Raw genomic sequence first — 23,651 nt, 5'->3', positions numbered from 1 at the left:
AGAAAACCCAGTGGCCAAGTTGCTATGAAGAAAAGACTTGCGTTAGAAACCTCCCCTAGTTTTTGTTTCCAAAAGAAAGATCCAGAAAAAAGGAAGCACAAGGGAGGTGATACAACAAGATGGTGACGCCAACACCGCCAATGAATGACTCAGAAAAGAAAGAAAGGTCACCATGGAGTATGCTAGAACAGCACAGACAGCATGAGAATACCAGTCTCCACAACTCATTTAAAAATGTCTTTATGGTATCCAGAGAGAAAAATAAATGATGACCCAAAAATATCATGTTTATATGCCTGGAAAATGGAACTGGAAGCATTAGTCATTTGGTTTCCTGGAATCTCAAGAAATGATGACCCCAAACTGGTGAGATTTCAAGCAATATTTATTTTAAATTAAAGAACTTCATCTATTATGATCATGCCTCTACTCTAAGTAAGCTCCTACTCAATTTTATTTTTATTTGTATTATTTATTATTATTGTTGTAGGTGTGGTGGGCATAATATCACATTGTGTCACAGTAAGCAGGTGTCTGAGGACAATTTTGTGGAGTTGCTTATCTCCTTCTACCTAGGAATATGTGGGTTCTAGGGATAGAACTACCACCATCATGCTTGGCAACAAGGACTTTTTCTCTGCTGAGTCATCTCATAGTCTCCTCATTTTTTATATTTTAAATGCTTCACTTTATCATAATGTAAAAAAGTAGTAATATTTGCTAAAAAGTCACTCGGTGATTTTTTTTTATATACTCCAGGGAAAACAGAAAGATAAGAGTCAATATCAGTTGACCTTTTTGAAACATTTACCTAAATTTATTAGCTCAGGCCAATTCTGGTCCGCTCAGGAAAAGACATAGACTGGTTGGTTCATCTTGCAGGCAGTCTTCCCTGGCAGTGCATCTTACATCCTGAACTTTCCTTTAGGGCACTCAAGTTTAAGTATTGCTTATCAATTATGTACCATTAGTTGCAGAAGCATGTCTGTATTATTCACAAATATACTCTGCTTTGTACCTAGCATATAGTCTTGCAAATGGTAAAATACCGGTTAATAGCTGTTGATAAGCATTAACATAAGATCCCACCTTAGACACCATGGATAAAAAATATTTTAAAAGAATGCCTTTAATTCCAGCACTGGGGAGGCAGAGGCAGGAGGATCTCTGCGAGTTCGAGGCCAGCCTGGACTACAGAGTGAGTTCCAGGAAAGGCGCAAAGCTACACGGAGAAACCCTGTCTCAAAAAAACAAAAGAAAGAAAGAAAAAAAGAAAGAAAGAAAGAAAGAAAGAAAGAAAGAAAGAAAGAAAGAAAGAAAGAAAGAAAAGAAAAAAGAAAAGAAAAGAAAAGAAAAAAGAAAAGAAAAGAAAAGAAAAAATAATCCCGTGTGCCTGCCTGAAGAACTCTCAGGACTGTCTATATACTGAATATCCAGTTAATTGAATACAAAGAAGAAAAGTGAAATATACTAAGTAAAAGAGAGAGATAAATGAGAAGATGGTCCTACTGGGCTAGTGTAATGGAAAGTAGAAAAAAAATACTTGAGGAAATAGAGGTCTGTGGGAAGGGAAAGCGCACACATCTATTTTCTTTTACAGTGTTTCTAAATTACTTCAAATTGATGAAAATAAATTTGGAGCTCTCTAGCTAATGTCCCAAATCCCAGAGGACGAACCCTTCCAAGTAAATCATGACTTAATGTTCTCTTTCATATCCCATAATTCTCTCATAAATATCCCTGAAACTTACCAATCTGGCACCTTGTCCCGAGAGCTTGGAATATTTGACAGTCACACGTACCGGTCTTAGAACAGAAAGCCCCATTAAGGCATTCATGAGGACAAGAACCTGAGGGGCAAAATAATAACTTATCTTCTGGCGTGGATCAGCTCATATAAACACAATATGTCACGATCTAGCTTGGACTAACTGTAACACTACTAACTTAAACAGAACCCGGGCCTTTTGCCTTGTGGTGCACAAGAATTAAGCCATCAAATCTCTATCTGTTCATTTCATTATGTGTGCTGTGAGGCCAGAGAGACAGGCTTTCACATCGCAAAGTGCTTTGCTAGGAAAGGTTAGCCTCCTTCGAGCAATGGGAAGGTCAAGTTCCCATGTAAGGAATCCCTGTCCCAGATGATGAGAACCAGAAACACCCAAGCTGTAGATGATGCCCTGCACCGAGTTTGGAACGCATCCCACCAGCCCTTTTCTCCGGGAGCAAGGGCTGTGCTGAAGAACAACTCAGACCTTGCTCGCTGCAGGGAGGACTCCAACAGAGCTAAAACTCAAAAGGTTTCTCCCACCTTTGATGAGAAGGGTGGTATGTTTCATTTGAGGTTTGCCCATTAATACTGAGGCTCGGTTATAAATGACTCAGTCTTTGGAATCTGTGTCTAACAAAGGTGAGGCAGAAGCAAAAGTCCCTTCTGGTTGTCAAAAAAAAAAAAAAAAAAAAAAAAAAAAAACTTTTTTGTTGAAAGAAAACTTGCCCCAAATAAATACATTAAAAAGAAGTGAATTGCTATGAATTTTCTCTAATTTCATGGGCTTCTCCTGAATTAATTTAAGAAGGAAAATGAGTCCTAACAAAATTGTTTCGTCTGTTAAGGAGAAGACAATGGCAACTGGCAAGGCTCAGGCTGAGCGGACCCCAGGAACACATCAGGAGCAAAGAGAACATCTTTGAGTCACTGTGAAATGTTGCTAAAGAAGCCCGGCCTGTCTGGAAGATGTCATGTTGGTGAAGGCACTTATCAACTGCAATAACAAACACCGTCTGCCCAACACAAGAAGGACCAAGCTCTGTTACCATCCCCATCCCATCCCACCCCCGCCCTGCCCAAACATCCACAGATTTCTCTTTACAATTCAAAGCCTTCAGATCTCTAGGCAAAGTTTGGGTGAGGAAAAACTGTTTCAACTTAGAACTTTGTTTCACCAAAATAAAGGTGAAAATAATGTTTCTCATAAACTTACAAGCAATTTGGCTTTTAGGAGATGCACCCATCTTTAAACTTGGTCTTGGATCAAGTAGTCCTACATTTTCCCAAAGGGTGGTTGTCTAAATATTCAGATAAACAAATACATCCTTTTTTGAAAGATGTATTTACGAAGTTGCTTATGCTCCTGAAAGCAAATATCAAACAAAATCTAAAAGGAATCACTGTGACTTTAAACATAATGATAAAAATTGCTTCTGTTTCTTTACATTTTAAGCTACCACCAGCTTTCTGCTTAATGGAAATAGTAAACTGCTGAGACAAAATTCAGATGTCAGGGAACAGGTCATTGGTTCAGACAAAAGAAGAAAAGCTTCTGATATCCATGGGTGCTTTCTCCGGCCACACTGTCCTCAGCTTTGTCTAAATGTTTAGTTGAGGCCATTTCTAAAAATACTTTGGATTTGTATAGGACAGGAGCATAATTACTACTATTACTACTACCCTGGCTCAGTACCTCCAGTATCTATGGAAACAATCAGAATTGATTTAATATACCCCCTGAAGGGATCTCCTCAGAAACTGTGTACAAAAGAACAGCTCCCCACACTGACCTTTTATTTTACTCTCGCCCCAATTAATAGCTTCATGGAAAAAGTATCTTGGAGAGGTTGCTTCAAACTTTAAAATAGAGAAATAAAAATGTAAATTAGTTCATTTATTTACCGTAAGCCAAACGTGCTAATGAAAAAAATTCTGGAAAGCATTTATAAATACAGAAATTATAAAGTGCTGGCTTAACATATCTTTCTATTTTTGAGATTATCTCAGTGAAACCGGAGGGTTCCCTTGGCGTGATGTTTAGAACTGACTTCAAGTCTTCTTGTTGTCTCTTTGATAACTTGGGCAAGGTATTTATCCTCTGTGCCTCATCCCCCTTGCTGCGACCTGTGTCCATCATCCCTTTGTGAAAGGATTCCTGAAGAAGCACTGTATTTATATTAGCTGATTCTTTTCATAAAAAAAAAAAAAAAATACCAGTTCTCTGACATTTCCAGGTACAGATGAATCAGGGGGAAAATACACAGGGTTGGTACACTTGCAGTCAGCAGTGACCTGACTGTGAAAACACCACTCACAGAAACACCGTCTGACCCTTTACTTCTGCTTAGGCACATTTCCTATCAGCTTAATGCCTCCATCTGTTCATCTGTAAAATGGGAACAGTCATGACACCAGCTTCAGTGTGTGGTATAACGATGAAGTAAAAGGCTGTCCTCTAAACCTTCAGTGTAGTGTAGTGCTCACCACAGAAGACCAGAAATAAAGAAACTGACACTGTCTTAAACAATCGTTATGAAATAGTGCTATTTAAGACTTACTGTAAACAATTATAGGTTATTAAAGCTCATCAGTTACATATTTTCAGTTCAACTCAATTCCAATTGTATATGCAGTGCAGGATCGTATCCTTACCAACAGCACTTCATTTTCACCTGTAGACATACGTTCAAACTTTGCACCATGATTATCAAATTAAGTAGCTGATGATGTTAGGGAAACTGGAAGGGGATGCAAGATAAGAAGGATGAGTGATGTGCTGTGAGGAACAAGGTCCTTTCTTCTGATCATCCTTACACACAAGAAATTTGATTTGGGCATTTTCCATTTCAGTAGTGTGTGTGTGTGTGTGTGTGTGTGTGTGTGTGTGTGTGTGTGTGTGTGTGTAGCATGTTTGTGCTTGTTTATCTGTGTACACATAAGGATGTGCATTTGCCTATGGAGATCAGAGGTTGACGTTTGCTGACTTCCTCAACTACTCTCCACCTTATTTCTGAGACAGGGTCCCTTGATTGAACCTTGAGCCCAGGGATTCAGTTAACTGACTAGCCAACCAGCTCCAAGGATCTTCCCGTCTCCTTCTCCCAGTCCTGGAATTAATGGTAAAAGGCCATTCCTGGCTTTTTACTGGGGATCTAAACTCAGGTCCTAGGGCTTTCCCAGCAGGTATCTACCAATCCATCTCCCTAGCCTCTCGGTACATTCTTTGATCAGGAGAACTCGCCCCATGTCACAATACACAACTCTTAAACTCTCCCATTTGTTGAAGACTCTTAAAGATTCACTTCTAACCTCTTTTCCCATACTATGGCTCCAAGTTCATAAGTTCATTATTTCCTCCTCACAAATTGGTCCATGTTTTATCCTCATTACTCAGTCTCTTCCGTTTTTCTCTGTCTTGTCTTCAAACAAGTTAGACTCAACCAACAGTTTATGACCATGGTTCCACCAGGGTATCAAGTTTAATTCTCGCTTCCACCATATTGTTTCCAGAGGCCTAAATCAAAGGGGCATCAACATCACTGAGCACACACCATCTTCGAAGCTCTTTGGCTCTGAAATAATTTATGCTGATCCTTGCAACGGAAACCAATCCATCATCTTTGATGTATGACACATGAATAGCTACTTCAACTCTGCCTCACATTGGCCTAAGTACTTGAACAAATTATCTAGTCCATGAAGCCTCAGTTTCCCAATAAACAAAAAGGAATAACAGTATCTCCCTTATAGAATCATGAGGATAAAGGGAAATAATTAACACTTTAATAATACCATCATTCATATAATAAGAATGATAGGCTTGCTACCTCTATTGCTAAATGAAAATGGAATATAGGGGCTATTAAGATAGCTCAGCAGGTAAAGTCCAATGACCTGAGTTGGGTTCCCAAGACCACATGATGGAAAGAGGAAGAGGCTCCCAAAAGTTGTCTTCTGACATTCATGTGCATGCCAAGACACAAGAACACACACACATACACACTCATATACACACACTTTCTCTCTACACACATACAGGCATGCATGTGCTCACACAAAAATAAATAATTCTAATTTTTAAACTGAATATACTGTATAACACTGGACTAAAGCAAATACATACATTTGTTTCTTGCTCCACTTATCTCTGATCTCCTCTAGAGAAACCCCAATGATCACTTAGCACACCAGCTTCCTGAAAATTCAGCATCCCTTCTGTTTACCCAGAAATAATAGATTTCACCAGTGTAAAGTTTCATGCTCAGTTTTAACTTCGGAGCCTATCTGAACTTAGAATAGTGTGCCACTTTGATAAGTGGGGCATTTTCTTTTTACGTGTTATGTACATAACATCAAATAATTCATGGTGACTCAGACTCAAAAAACCATTTGAACAGAAGTGATATTTCTACAGATCCCCAAAGACATGGAACTTCTAAATTACAAGCATGACTATTTCTTGTTTATATGTATAAACCATGACTCCCGGTGTGTCAGCAACAGGTACCAACTGAACTGGAACGAAAGATACTATGCAAATGGGAAGCTGCCTCTCATGGCATTTAGAGCTCAGACTGGGAATGTGGTGTCAGCCCATCTCAGATTCACCTGGGTTTCTGTGGACATGTAGATCCTCCCACTCTAAGCCCAGCCTTCTTTCTGTCTCTGCCTGAGGACAGAATCAAGGCAGGACTTTTGGGATATTTAAGGCACACTAGCTCCTCTCTTTGATCAGTAGAGAGACAGAAATTGATGTATAAATATCCCAGTTTCCCCATCCCTTGCAGAAGCAAAGGTGACAGGCTACACGATTCCTTATCATGTTCCTAACAACACCAAGCCCCACATGCCTCCATCAGGAAGCACCCCATTAACATGTTCTGTGTTGCGTTTTTCTCCTTTCTCCTCTCACTTTTGTCTGATCCTTCTTTGTATATTTCCCAAAAACAGTTTGCCCAAGTCTTGGTTGGGCTCAGTGCCTGCTTTGGAAGAAATTACTGAATGTAGGGCAAAGAATGCGGTAGTGGGTGCAAATGTCCATATAACTGATGAAAGAGGGAAGTCCATTCTTTCTCTTTCCTGATGGTACCTCCACAGGAGAGTTGTCAACACCATAATGATGCGCCCTGCATAGAGAAATCCCTGTAACACTCACATGCATGCCATTTATAGAAGTCTATGCCGAGGCTTTACTTGCTTACGTCACTGCCAGCATATTTCTGAAGACAGTTATCCATCCATCAGTGCTGTTTGCTTACAGCAGAGGAATGAACTGAGCGTGAATGGCCTTCCAGCCTCTTTCTCAGCAGCGCCCTGCATGACCGTGACCTCATTGCTCCCCATCCTATTTCTCCTTTGAGAACTTAATCGACATTAAATGAACTTGACACATGTTCCTGAACTGGCCACAGGAAATGGAAGTGCAAGCAAGCCTCCTGCTCTTCATCCTGCCCAAAATGGACTCCAAGGCAAAGCAAGTGCATCCCTACTTAGTAACAGAGGAGAGGGATTAACCTAACTCCTAGTAGGCAGATCACACAGGTATCGATGACATGTAAATGCACAGTGGATCGGTTCCATCCACAGAGCTCTTTATATGCACCTTTAGGGCACAGTTTACACAAATTTTTCAATCTAGAGTGTTCACCAGAGTGGAAGAAGTTGGGTTTTTTTTTGTTTGTTTGTTTCATCGATATATTTTCTACTGAGTTATACAGATGGATTTCTGTGGTTAATATGCTCTACTGGCAAGCATATCCTTCAAAATTATCACAGAAAACTCATTTAACTCCTTCACATGATACATGACAATTTTTGTACACAAAGCATTCTTTTGAGGGTTTATTTTGTTCTCAGACACGATATCCCCATACAGCCCAGGCCAGACTGAAACTTACAATTCTCCTACTGTATCTTCTCAAATACAAAATACTCCTTAAACTGAATTATCATTTCCACTGCTATTCTAGTCTTTTTTTAAAGACCCCATGACAAGGAAGAGGATTCAGTGGATAAAGTACTTGCTATGGAAACATAAGGGTCTGAGTTTGAATCTCCAACATCCATATAAAACACCAAAGCCATGTACAGTGAACTTTGGTCACAGGACGTGAAGAAATCAAATTGATGTTTATTCCCTGCTGGCTGGCTTTCAGAGTACCAAAAGGTGCCAAGGAGGCTGCAGGGGATAAGGGAAATTATTTATTGATGACTTACCTAGATATGAACCCTGTGAACTACAGTAGTGGTCTGAATGGCATGACGTGCCCATTGGTACAATGGTGGCCCAAATGTTATAGGGTCAGCCAAGCACTTTCTAATTGGATTTAAGGCCTGTGTGTGGAAACACATGCCTGGTACTATAAACCTGGCCAAGAATCCGTGGTCGAGTGGTTCAAAGGCCCCAGAGGTGAACCAACTATTATTATTTTCCTAAATAGACATTGTAGTAAACAGCCTTCTAAATTCATGTCTCTATATCTATAGATTAGCTCAGCTCTCAGAGAAATTTCAACATGAACTGGACAGTGATTAACAAAGAAACACACAACTAATCCAAGTGCAGAGAAATCGTGTGTGTGGAGTGCTAAGCCACAAATGAATCTTTTATATTAACCCACAACGAAGGCTCAGGAACCATAGAGAAAGAATGTGCCAAAAGATTGGAAGAGCTAGCATTCAGGAACGACAGGACTGAAACAGTATCTTCTAGACATGACAGAACTGTTGGACTCATGCACTCACAGTAGGTGTGGTTGTCTGAATAAGACCTGCACAAAATGAAGTCAGTCAACAGTCCAGCATGAAATACGGGGGAGATCATGCACTGCCACCTTTAACTGAGGAGCTACTGACAGCTCAGGACTCCTGGAAGAGGTTTTATTTACAGCACTGGCTCCTGGTAGGTCAACCATTCTCCAGTGGGTAGCTCCACGGCGATGAGTATATGGGCAACACAAAATGAAATGAGTAATTATATATATATATAAAGACTACATTAATTCGGGAGGAGCATGAGAAGATTGTGGATGCTCTGGGAGAAGCTGGGGGAGGTGATACGGGTGAGTATGATCAAAATACGTTATATGAAATTCTCAAAGAATTAATTAAAACGTTATATTTTAAAAAGCCAGGTACAGTTCCATATACCATGTATACCAGCATTAAAGGGAGAATGTCCTGGGGCTCACTGACCAGCAAACTCCAGGTTTAGTGAAAGACTCTGTCTCAAAAAAGGGAGGCATAGAGCAATAGAAGAAGACACCTGTGGTGGTTTGAAAGAAAATGGCCCCCAAAGGGAGTGGCACTATTAGGAAGTGTGGCCTTGTTGGAGGAAGTGTGTCACTGTGGGGGCAGACTTTGAGGTCTCTTTTGCTCAAGCTTCCCTCTGTGTGACTAATTAGTTGACTTCCTGTTTCATCTAAGTTGAGATGTAGGACTCTCAGCTCCAGCATCACATCTGCCTACATGCCGCCATGCTCCCCACCATGGTGATAATGGACTGAACCTCTGAAACTGTAAGTGAGCCCTCTCGATTAAATGTTTTCCTTTGTAAGAGTTGCTGTGGTCATGGCATCTCTTCACAGCATTAAAAAACCTAACTAAGACAACACCTATTATCAAATTCTGGCCTCCACAGTGCAAGCACAGTAAATGCACTTATACAAGTACAAATACACCAAACTATATAAACACACACACACACACACACACACACACACACACACACACACACACACACACGAGAACCTCTAATCTCCACAAAAATGAATTTTTTTGTCTTCTAAATTGTCAAAGTATGACATCCCATTTGTGTTATGGAGTAGAATATTGGTTTAACTAAGTAAAGATGTTCTACATTTGTTTGTGTTGCAGAATAAATAACTATGTAAAGATGTGTTGCATTTTTAATGATAATGCAATCATGTTACCCAGTATCCTTCATATATAAGAGGAAGCAGGCAAAATATTCTCAAATTCACAGTATGCTACTCTTCAGAAACACCCATAATTTGGATGGTTTAGAAAACAAAAAAGCTGTCTGTCAGTACATCAGGATATGTCTAGTGCTCTTTTGCTGTGTTTAACTCATGTCATCCCAGTCTTTCTTCATTTCTTCTTAGGTGTGTTCACCTTGATGCTATTGTCCTACCCAATATTGTGTTTAATTTCTAAATCATTCAAATGTTCCAGCAAGTAGATGGTTGTGGTGATACTTCATTTATGCTGAAATGTGATATTTTACTTGTATGTTAATAAATAAAGTTTGCCTGGAGATCAGAGGTCAGCGAGCCATAAACAGAAGTCAGGTGGTGGTAGCACATGCCCTTAATCCAATCACATGGCAGGCAGCATCTCTGTGTGTTCAAGGACACAGTCAAGCATGGTGACACAAGCCTTTAATCCCAGTATCAACCATAGAGACCTGGAGGTCTGTATAGTCAGGCAGTGACGAGGAAGTCATGTGGCTGGGCTTAGAGCCAATGAGAAGGCAGAACAGGAAGGCAATAAAAACACAGGTTAGAAGAGAAGAAGTCTCTCTCTGGGCAAGTTACTGTGTGGTGGTAAGAAAAGCTAGTCATGGCTATTTGCTATTTCTCTTATCTCTTTAGCTATTACCCCTGTATTTGGCTCTGTGTTTCTTATTTAATAAGACTGTTTAGAAATTTGTCTACAGATGGTATCCAATCCACATCAACACTGAAGCCTACGCACAGGTTACGGAGATGAACGAGGGGAAAGAACAAAAGTGTTTCATTCCAAACAAACCAATGTGAACTTGAGAATATATTTGAGGGTCGCAAAAAATAAAATACAATAAAAAGCTTGCAGAGAAATGCCTTCACCTCTTCATGCTCCTTCCTGTCTTGTTTTTAGCATTTCATTCCCTCCACAAAGGTCTCATTGTTGAAGTGACAGCAGAGTCCAGAGTGGAATGAATCATTTCTTTGCCTCTCTCCATCTGAGGCTTAACCTACCTGTACTGCTAACAGAGTTCTTTTCTGTTCATTTTCATGAAACTCACTTCTGCAAGAAAACACAAAGAACTTGTGTAGTCAGAGGCCCCTGGGCAATCTGAACAGCCTTTCCCAAGAGAGAGCTGGTGTTTTCCTCCAGATCTCCATCACTTTATCAAAGAGGCCTTTCTTGGTTTAACATTTAAAGGACCCCCTCCCTTCTTTGGAAGGGTGAGATTTGGGTGGTGAAGCTGTCTCGTTTTACAAAATTCGGGACTGTCCCCAGATCTCTCTGGGCTCTGATATAAACTGAATTTTAGGAAGGAACTTTGAGATTGAGAAACAAACAAAATAGTGTAGTGTTGTAGCACCAATAGGCATAGTTTATTCTCCCTAAAACTTCATGAGTCTATTGAAGTAGATATTTATCAAGGATGCTTTTGCCTTTCCAAATGTAAGATTCAAATTTCATCTGTTCTATGTCATTTAAAAGTAGAGCGATACAAAAATGTGAGGACATTTAATTGTCAGTTATCTAAATCAAATCATTAATTCATTAACTTACACATCTGTTTTATGGAATTTTATACTTTATATTATTTTGTATCATAATTCTGCTTTCCATTAAGCAAAGCAGTAAAAACTATTTTCATTATTTATTACTAGAACCATTTCAGTCATGTAATCACTAAGATCAGTTTTACTTTATGGCAACAATAATACATTAAGCAGTAAATAATGTATGTTAACAGTGAAATGTAAAGAAATATATTATTGGATATAATTTCTTTACAATCTGTTAAATGAAAGACATGTTTCTCTAGGACCTACAAGTAGTGGACAACACCAAGATCTTCTTACTAATAGAAAAGTGAATATCCATTCATTTCTAGTGTTTCAAAATATTTCAAAGGAGAACATCTCGTGCTTTTTGTCAATGTTTCACTTGTTATTTTTAAAAAATGGACAGAACTGTCTGCTAAGCTTGGCATATTCTCATTCCTTTGATGTTTCAGAACATAAAGACAAAGAAATACTCACTCTGGTGTTTCTGTTAGGATAGATGATGCAGAAATGTATCCTGCCAGAGACAAATATAGATTGTTGAGACTGCAAGACACACAAATAGCTTGATCTGGGTTCTGCTGTTTTACAAATCATTTTTATCCAATTCTAAAATGTGGATTGATAATTGCTGCTAGCTATTTTATTCTTTCTAGAGGACTCTGACCAGCAAATAATCTATGATACACCTGAGGTGACCAATAATCCAGAAACTATGGTCAATGTCTGCAGATTTGCACAGTGGCATCACACGATGGAGTGAGGGCCGGACATGGGATCGCAGAGCTGTTCTAGTTCTGGCCCTTCCACTTAGTATTTGGCAAGCAGAACCATGATGCAAAACAAGCCACCAAATGATCATGTAGAACAAGCCAACCTCAGGGCCCCTCCAGCACAGCAGCTACATCTTTTCCTTGAGAGTGAAGTGCTACTCTGATTTGGAAGGTAGTGACTTTGATGTGTCTTTCTGTCATTTCTTCTATTTCCCCTAAAAGTTCCAAAACATAGACTCTTTTTCAGGGATCAAAAAGTAAAATTAGATATCAATAAAAAGCCATCTCCATAAAAACATTTCATAAAAATTAATTTATAGGTCAACATGCTACAAAAATTGAATTAATTTATAACTGCAAATGTTAAAGTTAGATCTAAAAAACTTTTAGATTTTAATGATATGAAGTGAGTTGAAACACTCTATTCCACTCTATTACAAAGTTTCAAATGCTTAAATTACATGCAGCAAACAGTTGTGAATCATGTTTGAAAGGGGTAAGTTAGAATGGCAGTCCATCATGATAAAGGCATCGTTTCAAATACCCACTAGAGAAAATGTAAAAAATATCAAGAAAAGGATTGAAATTCTCAGCATTCTTAATAATTCAGTAAAACTCTCTGAATGCTATTTAGTACATATCTAGTCTAATGACTTCAAAATGCTTGAGAATCAACTTCAAAGGAAGCTATATCAATTTCAAGAGAGAACGACACATGATAAATGAAGGTAAAAATTACAAAAGTTCTTACCTTGTAATGAAAACAGCAGTATAGGAAACGAGAAAACACTCCAAGGTACCATTAAATTGAGTTTTCTCACAATGTTCATTTCAGTGGAGTCTTTCTCCCTGAACCAAAGCCAAAATATTGGTCTTCACTATGATGACATCTTACAAGTGTGAGTATTCGCTGTGTGCTCACACACAAATAAATACAGTTATGGGTTAAAGCAACCCAAAGAAAAGCCCCGGCTTTCTGCACACAGCATCTGAGGTTTTAGAACGCACAGTCAACCCTTTGGCTGAGTCTCTCATTAGCAATGCAAGGCAGCCTCTTGCCTGAGCCCTGAGCCCGTATTAGTTACAGCCAGCCACACACCTGCACCTCATACACCTTTTTAGACGATGTCAGCCTTTTGTAACTTGAAAGATGGGAGCATCCAAACAATACTTGGTTTTATCTTCTAGCATCATGAAATAACCACTATTCCTAAGTGTTCATTATCCATGTCTTATTAGTTACAAAATTGTATCCTTTGGGGATAGGTGGAATGAAATCTAACCAACTCTCCTTACAGTGTAATATCTTACTCTTAAAAGTTAAACTGAAGCTATGTGCATGTATTTTCAACTGGAATCCTGTTATGGTCCGATACAAGTTGACATTTTTATCAGCCCACAGAGCTGTTAAACGTTATAGAGCAGATGTAGATCTGAAAAGAAAACAATGTTTTTTTTTTTCTAATACTTATCTTTAAAAAGAAAACAAAACAGCTCACTGGGTACTGAAAACTTTTCCTAATATTCCATTTTGCCGTCCTCTATGACAAGTACCTGTTTAGGTCGCAAAGAAAGAGTTCTGATTGCAGCAGGAGGACACTCTTCTCCAGTAGCAACTGACTGCCTCGAGCAGCCACGGAGAAACGCTTTCGTCTTTCGTAATGAACACCAAAGAGATGATCTGAGCCCACAAACAACTGAAAGCCACGCTTGGACAGTGGTGCACACTTCCTACAGCAGATTCCATGACTTGTCTTGCCCCTGTCCCTCTCACTTAGCAGATAGGCTTCAACAACAAACAACATCTGATTACAGAGTTACTATACAACAGTTATTACTGTTTGGGTTTCCTGGATACTTCCTTTGCAATAACTTCAAAGTACCCAAGGGCTAACTCATCCAATATCCATTACATATGTAGTTCCCTGTTATTGTCCCAAGTTCACTGACCATGTGCTATTATTGTTCCATGTGGTCCTAATTCTCCATTGATAAATAACAGCTAATTCCATGAAGCAACAGAAAATGTATGCTCATTCAATAAAAAAGCAAGCATGAAATATACACATGAATAGCACTAAAATTATAAAGTAGTGATGGTCCTGTCTACAACACACATGTGCACACTCATTGTGAAATGTTAATGCATGTATTTTAAAGTAAAGCATGCATTCAATAATATTTACTAAATAGTTCATAGTCTGTTATTCTTGAACTAGTTAGACAATTAAGTCTACACAGATAGTTGAGTTAATAATTTATTTTTACATTGTAAACATTGGTCCAGAAATATGTATTTACTAAGCCATGGTCAAAATCATCAACTACAAAATCATCTGTTTTTAATGTGTCAATACAGGATAATTGAAAAACTATTATTGCACTCTGTTTAGAACATAAAAATTGCCTTCCAAAGAACTTTCTCAGACTAAGGGAAGTAAATTTCTTGTGTAAAATGTTTTAAATCAACATATGTTACTAAATCTTTGCTTCCCTGACCCTAACTAATCTAAAATAATGTTTCTTAGCTTTACACATAAATCACATATGATATGACAGATGTTTAAATCATGTTTCATAATTGTTCTCTGTCTAATAACACCTTGATTTTTTTATTTAATATTTTTATTTTATAGTTAACTTAATTTCACATATCAACCATGGATTCCCCCGTCCTCCCTCCTCCCACCCCTCAACCCTACCCCCCAATCCACCCCCCATTCCCACTTCCTCCAAGCAAGGTCTCCCCTGGGGAGTCAGCTCAGCCTGGTCCAGTCCCCTCCTCCCTACACCAAGGCTGAGCAAAGTGTCCCAGCACAGGCCCCAGGCTCCAAAAAGCCAGTCCATGCACCAAGGACAGGTCCTGGCTCCACTGCCTGGGGGCCTCCCAAACAGTTGAAGCTAATCAACTGTCTCACTTATCCAGAGGGCCTGGTCCAGTTCCATGGGGGCTCCTCAGCTATTGGTTCTTAGTTCATGTGTTTCTGCTAGTTTGGCTATTTGTCCCTGTGCTTTTTCCAATCATGGTCTCGATATCTCTCGCTCATACAATCCCTCCTCTCTCTTGCCAATTGGACTCCCAGCCACTTCCTGAGAAGTGATTTTTTTTCTTAAAACTTAACTTTTTTCCAAAAATGATGCACATATAGAAAACTCTTGAATTGAAATCAAAGTTAAATTTCATGATTCGATGGTTTGATTACAAACCTAGTTCTTTTTAATGCACCTGAAAATTGCCTAGAAAGAACTAGAAAGTCATGTGAACTTCATGTTTCTCATATAAACTTTGATAGCACATGAAATTAATTAAATTTAATAACTGAATTTTCACCTCAATTTTCATATGGTATCTTTTGATCCAAAAACATCCCTTCCATCTTCACTCAGTAAAATTGAAAATTCCAAGACTACATCATCTGACTTTTTTTTCCTCTCTTTTTCTGTTTTAAAACTCTGTATTCAGAAGCTGGAAGGTGTTTTGTCTAATAAAGAAAAAAGTAAAAATTACCACACGCACACACAAAAATGATCCTCAACATGGCATTCTTTTATAAGTAGAGGCTTACAGTGCCTTCCCTCTGCTCCCCTCCGTCAAGGCTTCTCTTAGGGAAGAAGCTAAAAAAGAAGAAAGAACAATGACAAAGAAAGCAATAACCAAATGCCAAGTTCTTTTTCAACTAACTCCGTCATGAACTTGTTACCTGAAATGGTCGTCAGTATGAAAATAAGCAAAACAGGCTTCCATGAATAGCTCCAGCAGAACAGAGAGTTTAGATGAAAGATTAGGCCCAGAGGCACAAAAGGGAAATTTATGACTATTGCTACATGCGATTATTACTGTCAAAATGACAACTTTTATATTTCTTTCTACCCTGACAGAGGAACGTAGGCCAAGTGTGAGTCATCCGCCAGTTTATGAAGGGATGGATACCAAGTTCATATGAAGCCCTGAGTCAAGCGTAGAATGCAAGCAATAAACAGCTCCCTTTCTGCCACAAAAAGCACTGCGCATTTTCCCACATGGAATATGAGCTTCCGAAAGCTGACACCTGACAACCTCTTAGCCTCAACACAGCACATTCAGAACAGCTGGCAAGAATGAGAGAACTCTGTCCTCGTGGTATATATGTCAAAGATAAAGGGACTTTGTAACAAAATTCGTTGTCTTCGAAGAAAGTTTATTTCCCTAGAACATCTATATAACATTAATTTACATGAATTGAGATTCCCATCTAAAGTAGCTAACATCTGACTCCCATAATATCACCGTCTACTAGTGAAATTCAATTATTCCCCATTTGCTTTGCTAAACCTAACACATTGCAGGTTCCATAATTTTTTTTCCAGAATTTGTCTTGTCATTCAGATACCAAAAAGGATCTATCTCTAAGATGAATTTTAGCACTATGACTTTCATTCTTGGATGATAATAAAGTAGTCTGCAGAATCCTACATATGCTTTCAAACTGTGTGTTATATGGCTATGCCTGGGATGTTTCACATACTTTATTATAGATGGGAGACCTATCTTAACTTTACCATATAAGGATATGTAATACTTCATAAATCATATCTGTATTAGTCATTACTTCAGTTTTTAAGTTTAGACCCAAAAGTCATCACGCTATAGTTTACAAGGACATTCATTTTCCAGGTTGTTATAGAGTGATTGGTTTGCACTATCCAATGGGAAAAGAAGTAATGTTCCTCCACTTAGTTTTCTCTTGTCCACATGTTGCTTCTGTACTTCTCGTGTTCTCTGAACTGCTACCCCGTGTTGTATTTACACTACCTAGAGCATTTTGTGAGACATTAAATAAAGTGAGTGGCATTAGTTTCTCATGTCTGTGATCCCTGCTTGTGTCATTAACATTTGTGTGCACCTACTTTAAAACTGCTGAGAGAAAGTAGTTTAATGTCCTGGGGAGCCAAGCAGCAATGGTTTCAATCCCAATGAGTGTAGAGTTTGCTTCTGTCAAGGTGGACTCCTTTAAGGGCTTTACAGTTTTGTGTGCTGTATATATTGTTGGCATTTTCTATGAGAATCCTTTTAGCACCAGAGTTTAGGGTATATCTATCACCCTCCACGTCCCCCAAAAATGTATCTACTGCTACCACATCTCCAGGGTTTTCTTGTTAATTTCTTAGCTTGAAGGTTCCTAGATTCTGAATTCAAATCATGACTCCAAATTGAAGAAAATCTAAGTCCACTTCTTGCTTTGGCTTTGACTTCTGGGAATGTCCCTTACAGTTACATGGAAGCATCAAGTGATTTCTGTGCTTAACTATCTTGCTCATCACCTCCAACTGTTTTGTAACTGGTAAATTTTAAGATTGTATAAACTACCATATTACCAAAACCAGAACACTAACCATCAAAGACAGGTTTTTATTTCCAGGTATTTTTAAATATTTATTTTCTTTTTATCAGCTTAATTATGGCTTACCTTCCTAGCATAATTATAAATAAAAATTATTCAAAACAAATAACTGCAAAATTTGTTTTTTAAGAAAGAACATCCAAACAACCAATCTTTGGATATATTACACAAATTAACCAAATAAAATTTGGTTATCAATAATAATAACCAAACCATATTAATAAAACCAAATCAGTCAGATTTCTCAGTGCCATGACTTGATGGTTTCCTATCACACCAAGATGCTAATTCAAACAGCAACAATCTGGCTCATGATGGTTGCCGCTGTAACCACTGGATAGTGTCCAGTGTCAATTTAATCACACACTTCCTCTGAATTGGAAAGGTTGATACTAAATTGTCTTTGGAGATATGGCCTTATTGTGATTTTTTTTTTTCAGCAGACCACAGATCAGTCAGTATGAAAACAACAGAAGAAACCAAGTTCTTCGTTATGATTTGAGAATCAAATAACAGTTGGCCAAGCCCCCAAGAGTGCACCCCTTATCTTCACATGACCTCTTCCCTACTCCCAGCCTGAATTAGACTCTTACTGAGTTACATACAAAATTGTTCTCATGACCTCCCAAAAGCTGCAATGACAATACCCTGGTCTGTTAGAAGCATTTCTTCAGTCTTCTCTTCTAACAAGATAAGTTTATCAACTTTACCTAGAGCACAGTGATAGTTCTCTAACTGGTGTGTACAAGAATTACCTAGGGAGCATAAAGATACGCAGAGTCCCAAGCCCACCTTCCCCGCAGTTCATGCTTTCTGATTGAGTCTAAGAACATAAGGCATCTGTATGTTGATAATGAGAGAATCTGGCTTTAGGGAATAGAGCACAAAACAGGTAGGGAACAGGGAATGCAGACAAATTATAAATACAGTGGAGCTGATTAATTAATTCCTCTGGAATACAAAGAAACAGAAGGTGAAGAACTAAGTGGGAGTTAAAGGTGAGCATACCTGTCCACTGTGGAGAAGCTAATTGTTTGGAAAGACGACATGGACATATTCAGTTTTCCTACTCTTTCTAGGTTCTTTATGCAAAGCAGTTCCTCCCACTCACAGCCGCTGGTCCATTGGCAACATACCTTCAAGACTATAGATAGAGAGCATCTAATGAAGAGGTGTGATGTGCTGTTCTCTCATGAACTTAACCCTTGGGAAAAGATGTCTGTGTCCTAATTCTCAGAACCTAGGAAATTTATTATGCAGAAAAGGTTTGAAAGGTGTGGTTGTGCTCTCTAGATGAGAAGATCATCCTTGAGAACACCTGTGAGCCCAGTGTAGAGATGGCTAAGCATGGAGAACAGAGTGAAACACTGAGGGACAAAGAAAACAGCCTCTAGAAACTATAAAATGCAAAGGAATGGATTTTCTTCCAGAGCTTCAGAGAAGAAAGCTGTTCTGCCCATGTCTCATTGTCAGCTCATTGAAACCCATCTCGGACTTCTGCTATCCAGGCCTATCAGATACATTTGTGTTGTGTTAAGTCACTAAGTCTAAGGTAATTTGTTATAGTAACAAAAGAGCACTTATATCCCCGATCCACCAATATAGGCACTTGGTCCTCCATAAAATGAACACATCTAGTCTGAGGACTGATCTACATCTTTCTCAGATACTGAAACATAAATTACAGAGACAAAAATTATTTGTGGTCCTAAGGTTGTGAGCCGTGCCTTTGTGGACCCAGGCAGAATTGAAGATGGCAGCTATGTTTTCATCCATGTTTGTGCTATTAAGTAGGCAAACACAATCAGGTACTTTGCAGAAAGAAGTAGAAGGAGGCAGTTGCTCAGAAAGAGGCAAAGAAACAAGTGGTTTCACAGCTATGTGTATCCAATAACTCCCACTTAACTTGAGTTAACTTAATATTTGTTGTTGACAGTGCTTCATAGCTACTGTATAACACAATTCCTAGGAAGACATGAATAAATATCTACTCACCCGGGATAGGAAATCGATAATAGGTAAGGCTACAATCAAAGTCCAACTTGATGAACCAATTATTTTATTAGGGTTACTTAGAAGAATATGAGTAATGGGTTACTTACAGAAGGAGAAATGACTCAAAGAAGGTTCTGTCACCCAAAGCCTACCCAAGCACGGGTGAGAGCTCATGAAAGATGGAACTCTGGAGCTCATGGCACAGTGTGCAGGCAGCCCAACAAGTCAGAGAGTATTTCTTAGAGGCAACTCAGTTGGTCTGAACCTGTTCCATACAACTCAACTGGTTTGCTTTCCAGGCAACTTGACTGCCTCTTCTAAGCATCTAAGCTTGTGTGAAAATGCCTCTCAGTAATCCTAACTGTTTATATAAGCTTTTGTTGGAGGGGAAGGAGGAGTCTAGTGAATCTGCTTCATTTCAGGGACTTCCTGGGGCTTTTGAGTTGTTCACTTCCTGCATTTTAAGGACTTTCCCTACAGGATGGAATGCTTTAACTCCCTAAAAGGAAGGTATCCTGAGTCTTCATCAGCTTCTTTCAAGATGGATGGTTTTATCTTGGGGGAAATTGCTATACAGTAATAGTTGATAAAAAAAAAAAAGGAGGGTAGTTATGATGATTGATATTATGTGTCAGTTCTATTGGATGACAGGGTGTCTTGATATTTGGACACACTGTTCTGAGTTTTCTGTAGGGTTGTTTCTGGGTGACATTAGCATTAAGTCAGTGGATTTATTAAAGCATGTCACCCTTCCCAATGCAGGTGGGCCTCATCTAATCCACTGAGGGCCTAAAGGAAAAAAGGATCAAATTAGCAAAAAAATATGCTCTCTATCTATAGTTACATTAAAGCAACAGCAAAAAAAAAAGTTTTCCTCTTCCTTCAGACTCAGATTCACACCAGAGTCAAACTATTGGCTTTCTTGGTCTCCAGCAAGATTGTGGGATTTCTTAGATTCCATGAGCCAATTTCATATATAAATGTTTATTTTATATATTATTTATGTGTGTGAATGTGTGTGTGTCCTGTTGACTGTATTTCTCTGTGGAATCCTACCTAATAAAATGATCCACTCCTCAGGAGTATATCTTAGTCCATTTTCTGTTACTGTAACAACATATCCTTATTTTTGAAAGAGGTATATTGAGTGCACAAAGCTTTAGGCTGAAAGTCTAAGAGAAATTAATTCTAGTAAGGTCCTCATGGCAGATAGGATCAAAATGGCAGAATCTCATTTAGTAGATCACATAGCAAGATGGGAAGCTAGAGATAACTGAGAGTCGAGGCCTGTATCTTTATAAGAACAGAAACCACTCAAGATTATGTAAATCTATACTAATCCATGCTGAAGGTATCCTCTCCTCTATTTCCTGATCACAGTGCACACACACACACACACACACACACACACACACACACATACACACACGCACATACACATGCATGCACACACACACGCACAACCCACACGCACCTATGCATATTTGAATTTGAGAGAGGGCAAGAAGATACATAGGAAAGGTCGGAGGGAGGAAGAGAAGGGGAGAAATAATGCAATTATATTATAATCTTGAAAAATAAAATAATTTTAGAAATCAAACAGAATTTTAAAGGTGAGGAGAGATTGGCTCTCTGATACCATTATGCTCTGTGTTTTATAGTCTGACATCTGGCTTACTTCCTGGTTGAGCTAAATTACTCTGCGGCTCATATAGACAAGAAAAAGACAGAAATTCCTAGAAACGGACAGATGGAAAAATCCAACCAATCACAAAAAAAATGATAAATAATGACTAATATAAGTTCTGAGATCATTGCTATAATTTAAAATGTTATGTTAGATGACAAGAAACATCAAAGAATAAAACCTATAAATCACCTGTAAAGTTAATCCAATGGGCATCACAACACTTACACAAAGGAAATAGGAAAAAGAATAAGTTGTGCCCTCCCAAAAAGAATCCCATAATATAAACTCCATTTAAAAAAAATCATTCTAAAAATAATTACCAAAGTACAACTGTGGGGAATGTGATTAAAGTTGAGGTGTTCTGAGACAGCTGTGGAAAAATGGAGGGTCTGAAAGGTGATGTTTAAATTAAACCCAAGACGATCAAGCAGGAAAACTTGCTCATGTAGCTGACTGAAAAGAAAAGGAACCCGAAAAACCTTGAGGAACTGAAAGACCCAGGGGGACTGGAGTAGAATGGACGGAGGAGAGCTGGGAGGAAGGCTGGAATGCGGAGATAGAAAAGTGAGGCTGGTCAACCCCTTCAGGCTAGTTCTCAAAGAACACTGAAACCAGTGGAGAATATGAAACAAAGGAGCAAAGGAGGACTGTGTGCACGTATGCACACCCATTCAAGGATGAACACACAGAGAGATTTACACACCCACACATCTCTGTCAACTTTCAAAGTCCATCTGTATTCTAAGAGAACACCAGGAAATGAAGGAAAACAGGCATGATTAAAAAAAAAAAAAAGTCCACAAAAGATGAGAGCAAGGTGGTCTAGGACAGAAGAGCTGGAGCCTGGGGAAAGATACTAGTCAAGAAATATTTAGAATAAAATAATAGAATTTCTATTTAATCAAGTGTGGTTCTTAGAGGGGAAGGAAATATGAAGAATGATGTTTTCTGAGATGACTAATTGAATGGACAGTAATGTTATTTATTGCAATAGACCTTTGATTAAATGCAGGTTTGGATAGCATGAAATATACTGCAAGTTCTTTGTGTGGCTGGTTGGTTAGTTTGGTTTGGTTTTTGGTTTGACTATTTTGGTTTAGTTGGTTGGTCACGTGTTTTGTTATGTTTTGTTTTGTTTGAAGGAGGAAGTCTTACTATGTAGCAAGGCTGACCTGAAACTCTTATGTAGAAGCTGCTGGCCTTGATAGTGAAATCCTCCTGTCTCAGCCTCCAGAGCACCGGCATCATAGGCACCATTCCATGTGACTTCAGGTGGTCATTTTAAAACTGATTGACATGGTGTCATAAAGAGTAAAGTGCTGACAATATAGGAGAGGGTGCTCAAGAGGGAACCATTTTGAGGAGGCAGGTATCTTCTCTTAAGGAGTATTAAAAGTACACAATACGCATCACGAAGATACATGTACCAACAATACATGTAACAGGAAGGCTGTTTTCAACAGTGCTGGTGTGTCACCTTGGGGATTCTAGTTATAGTCAGCTTCTAACATAGAAAACTAGATTGTGGCGGGTGGTGGTGGCGTACGCCTTTAATCCCAGCACTCGGGAGGCAGAGATAGGTGGATCTCTGTGAGTTCGAGGCCAGCCTGGTCTCCAAAGCGAGTTCCAGGAAAGGCGCAAAGCTACACAGAGAAACCCTGCCTTGAAAAACCAAAAAAAAAAAAAAAAAAGAAAAAAAAGAAAGAAAACTAGATTGTTTGCAAAAAGACAATAAACCAGGCATATAGCTCGCATTCTGTTGTTGTTGTTGTTTAAGACAGGGTTTCTCTGTGTAGCCTTGGCTGTCCTGGAACTTGCTCTGTAGACCAGGCTATCCTAAAACTCTGAGATCCACCTGCCTCTGCCTCAAGTGCTGGAATTAAAGGCGTGCACCACCGCCCAGCTCTCACACTTCTAATCCCATTACCTGAGAGGCTAAGTAGCAGAAGTTTAAGATAGCCTGGTCTACATAAGGAATTTGAAAGAAGCCCAGGTTACATGAGACTATCATTAAATTAATTTGACAACCAAGTTGTTCTAAAACCAAAGGAATTTTCTGTGCTTTTTGTCTCTCCATCTAACATGGTAAGAGGCAAATACGAGGAATGGAATTGTAGAGTAATATATGACGGAATTCCCAGTGAGTTCAAAACAAAAAAGTCCATTGCTTACAGTTAAGGCTTTGGGAAGGACAGAGACCCAGAGGCTAGCAAGATGGTAGAACAGCAGATGTGCTAAAGGTGGGGTGTTGGAGAAGCCTTGGTAAGCAAAGCAAGGATCTAAGAGCAGACCACCACTGTCTCTCAGGAACTTCTGTGAAACTCAGTTGAGAATCTGGCTTCAAGACTGAAAGAGGGTCACCCTCTGAAGAAAGACTCACCTCAATGGAAGTCCATTGGCTGACCACCTGAGCAGGAGTTCACAGACTTCAAGAGGCCCTCAAACCAGAGAAAGCTAATAAAAAGCCCTGAGTCATCACTGAAAGCAACCAAAATAAAGCCGACGTGACATCCACATTCA

The 23,651-nt window shown here is 39.0% G+C and overlaps 1 protein-coding gene across 1 annotated transcript in view; it reads right to left on the bottom strand.

Annotated features, from left to right (window-relative positions):
• Otogl (otogelin like) overlaps positions 1 to 12,895 on the bottom strand; it is a 140,317-nt gene extending 127,422 nt beyond the window's left edge. The window contains exons 1-5 of the mRNA XM_059245619.1: positions 12,817 to 12,895; positions 11,770 to 11,809; positions 10,750 to 10,798; positions 3,562 to 3,628; positions 1,752 to 1,850 (exon numbers count right to left, since the gene is read on the bottom strand). Of these exons, the coding sequence (XP_059101602.1) occupies positions 1,752 to 1,850; positions 3,562 to 3,628; positions 10,750 to 10,798; positions 11,770 to 11,809; positions 12,817 to 12,895 (334 nt within the window). The remainder of the gene's footprint in view (positions 1 to 1,751; positions 1,851 to 3,561; positions 3,629 to 10,749; positions 10,799 to 11,769; positions 11,810 to 12,816) is intronic.
• Positions 12,896 to 23,651: the final 10,756 nt, after the last annotated feature.

This window comes from Peromyscus eremicus, chromosome 18 (assembly GCF_949786415.1).
Source record: "Peromyscus eremicus chromosome 18, PerEre_H2_v1, whole genome shotgun sequence".
Classification (NCBI taxonomy): Eukaryota; Metazoa; Chordata; class Mammalia; order Rodentia; family Cricetidae; genus Peromyscus; species Peromyscus eremicus.
This window is presented reverse-complemented; position numbering and strand designations above follow the sequence as displayed.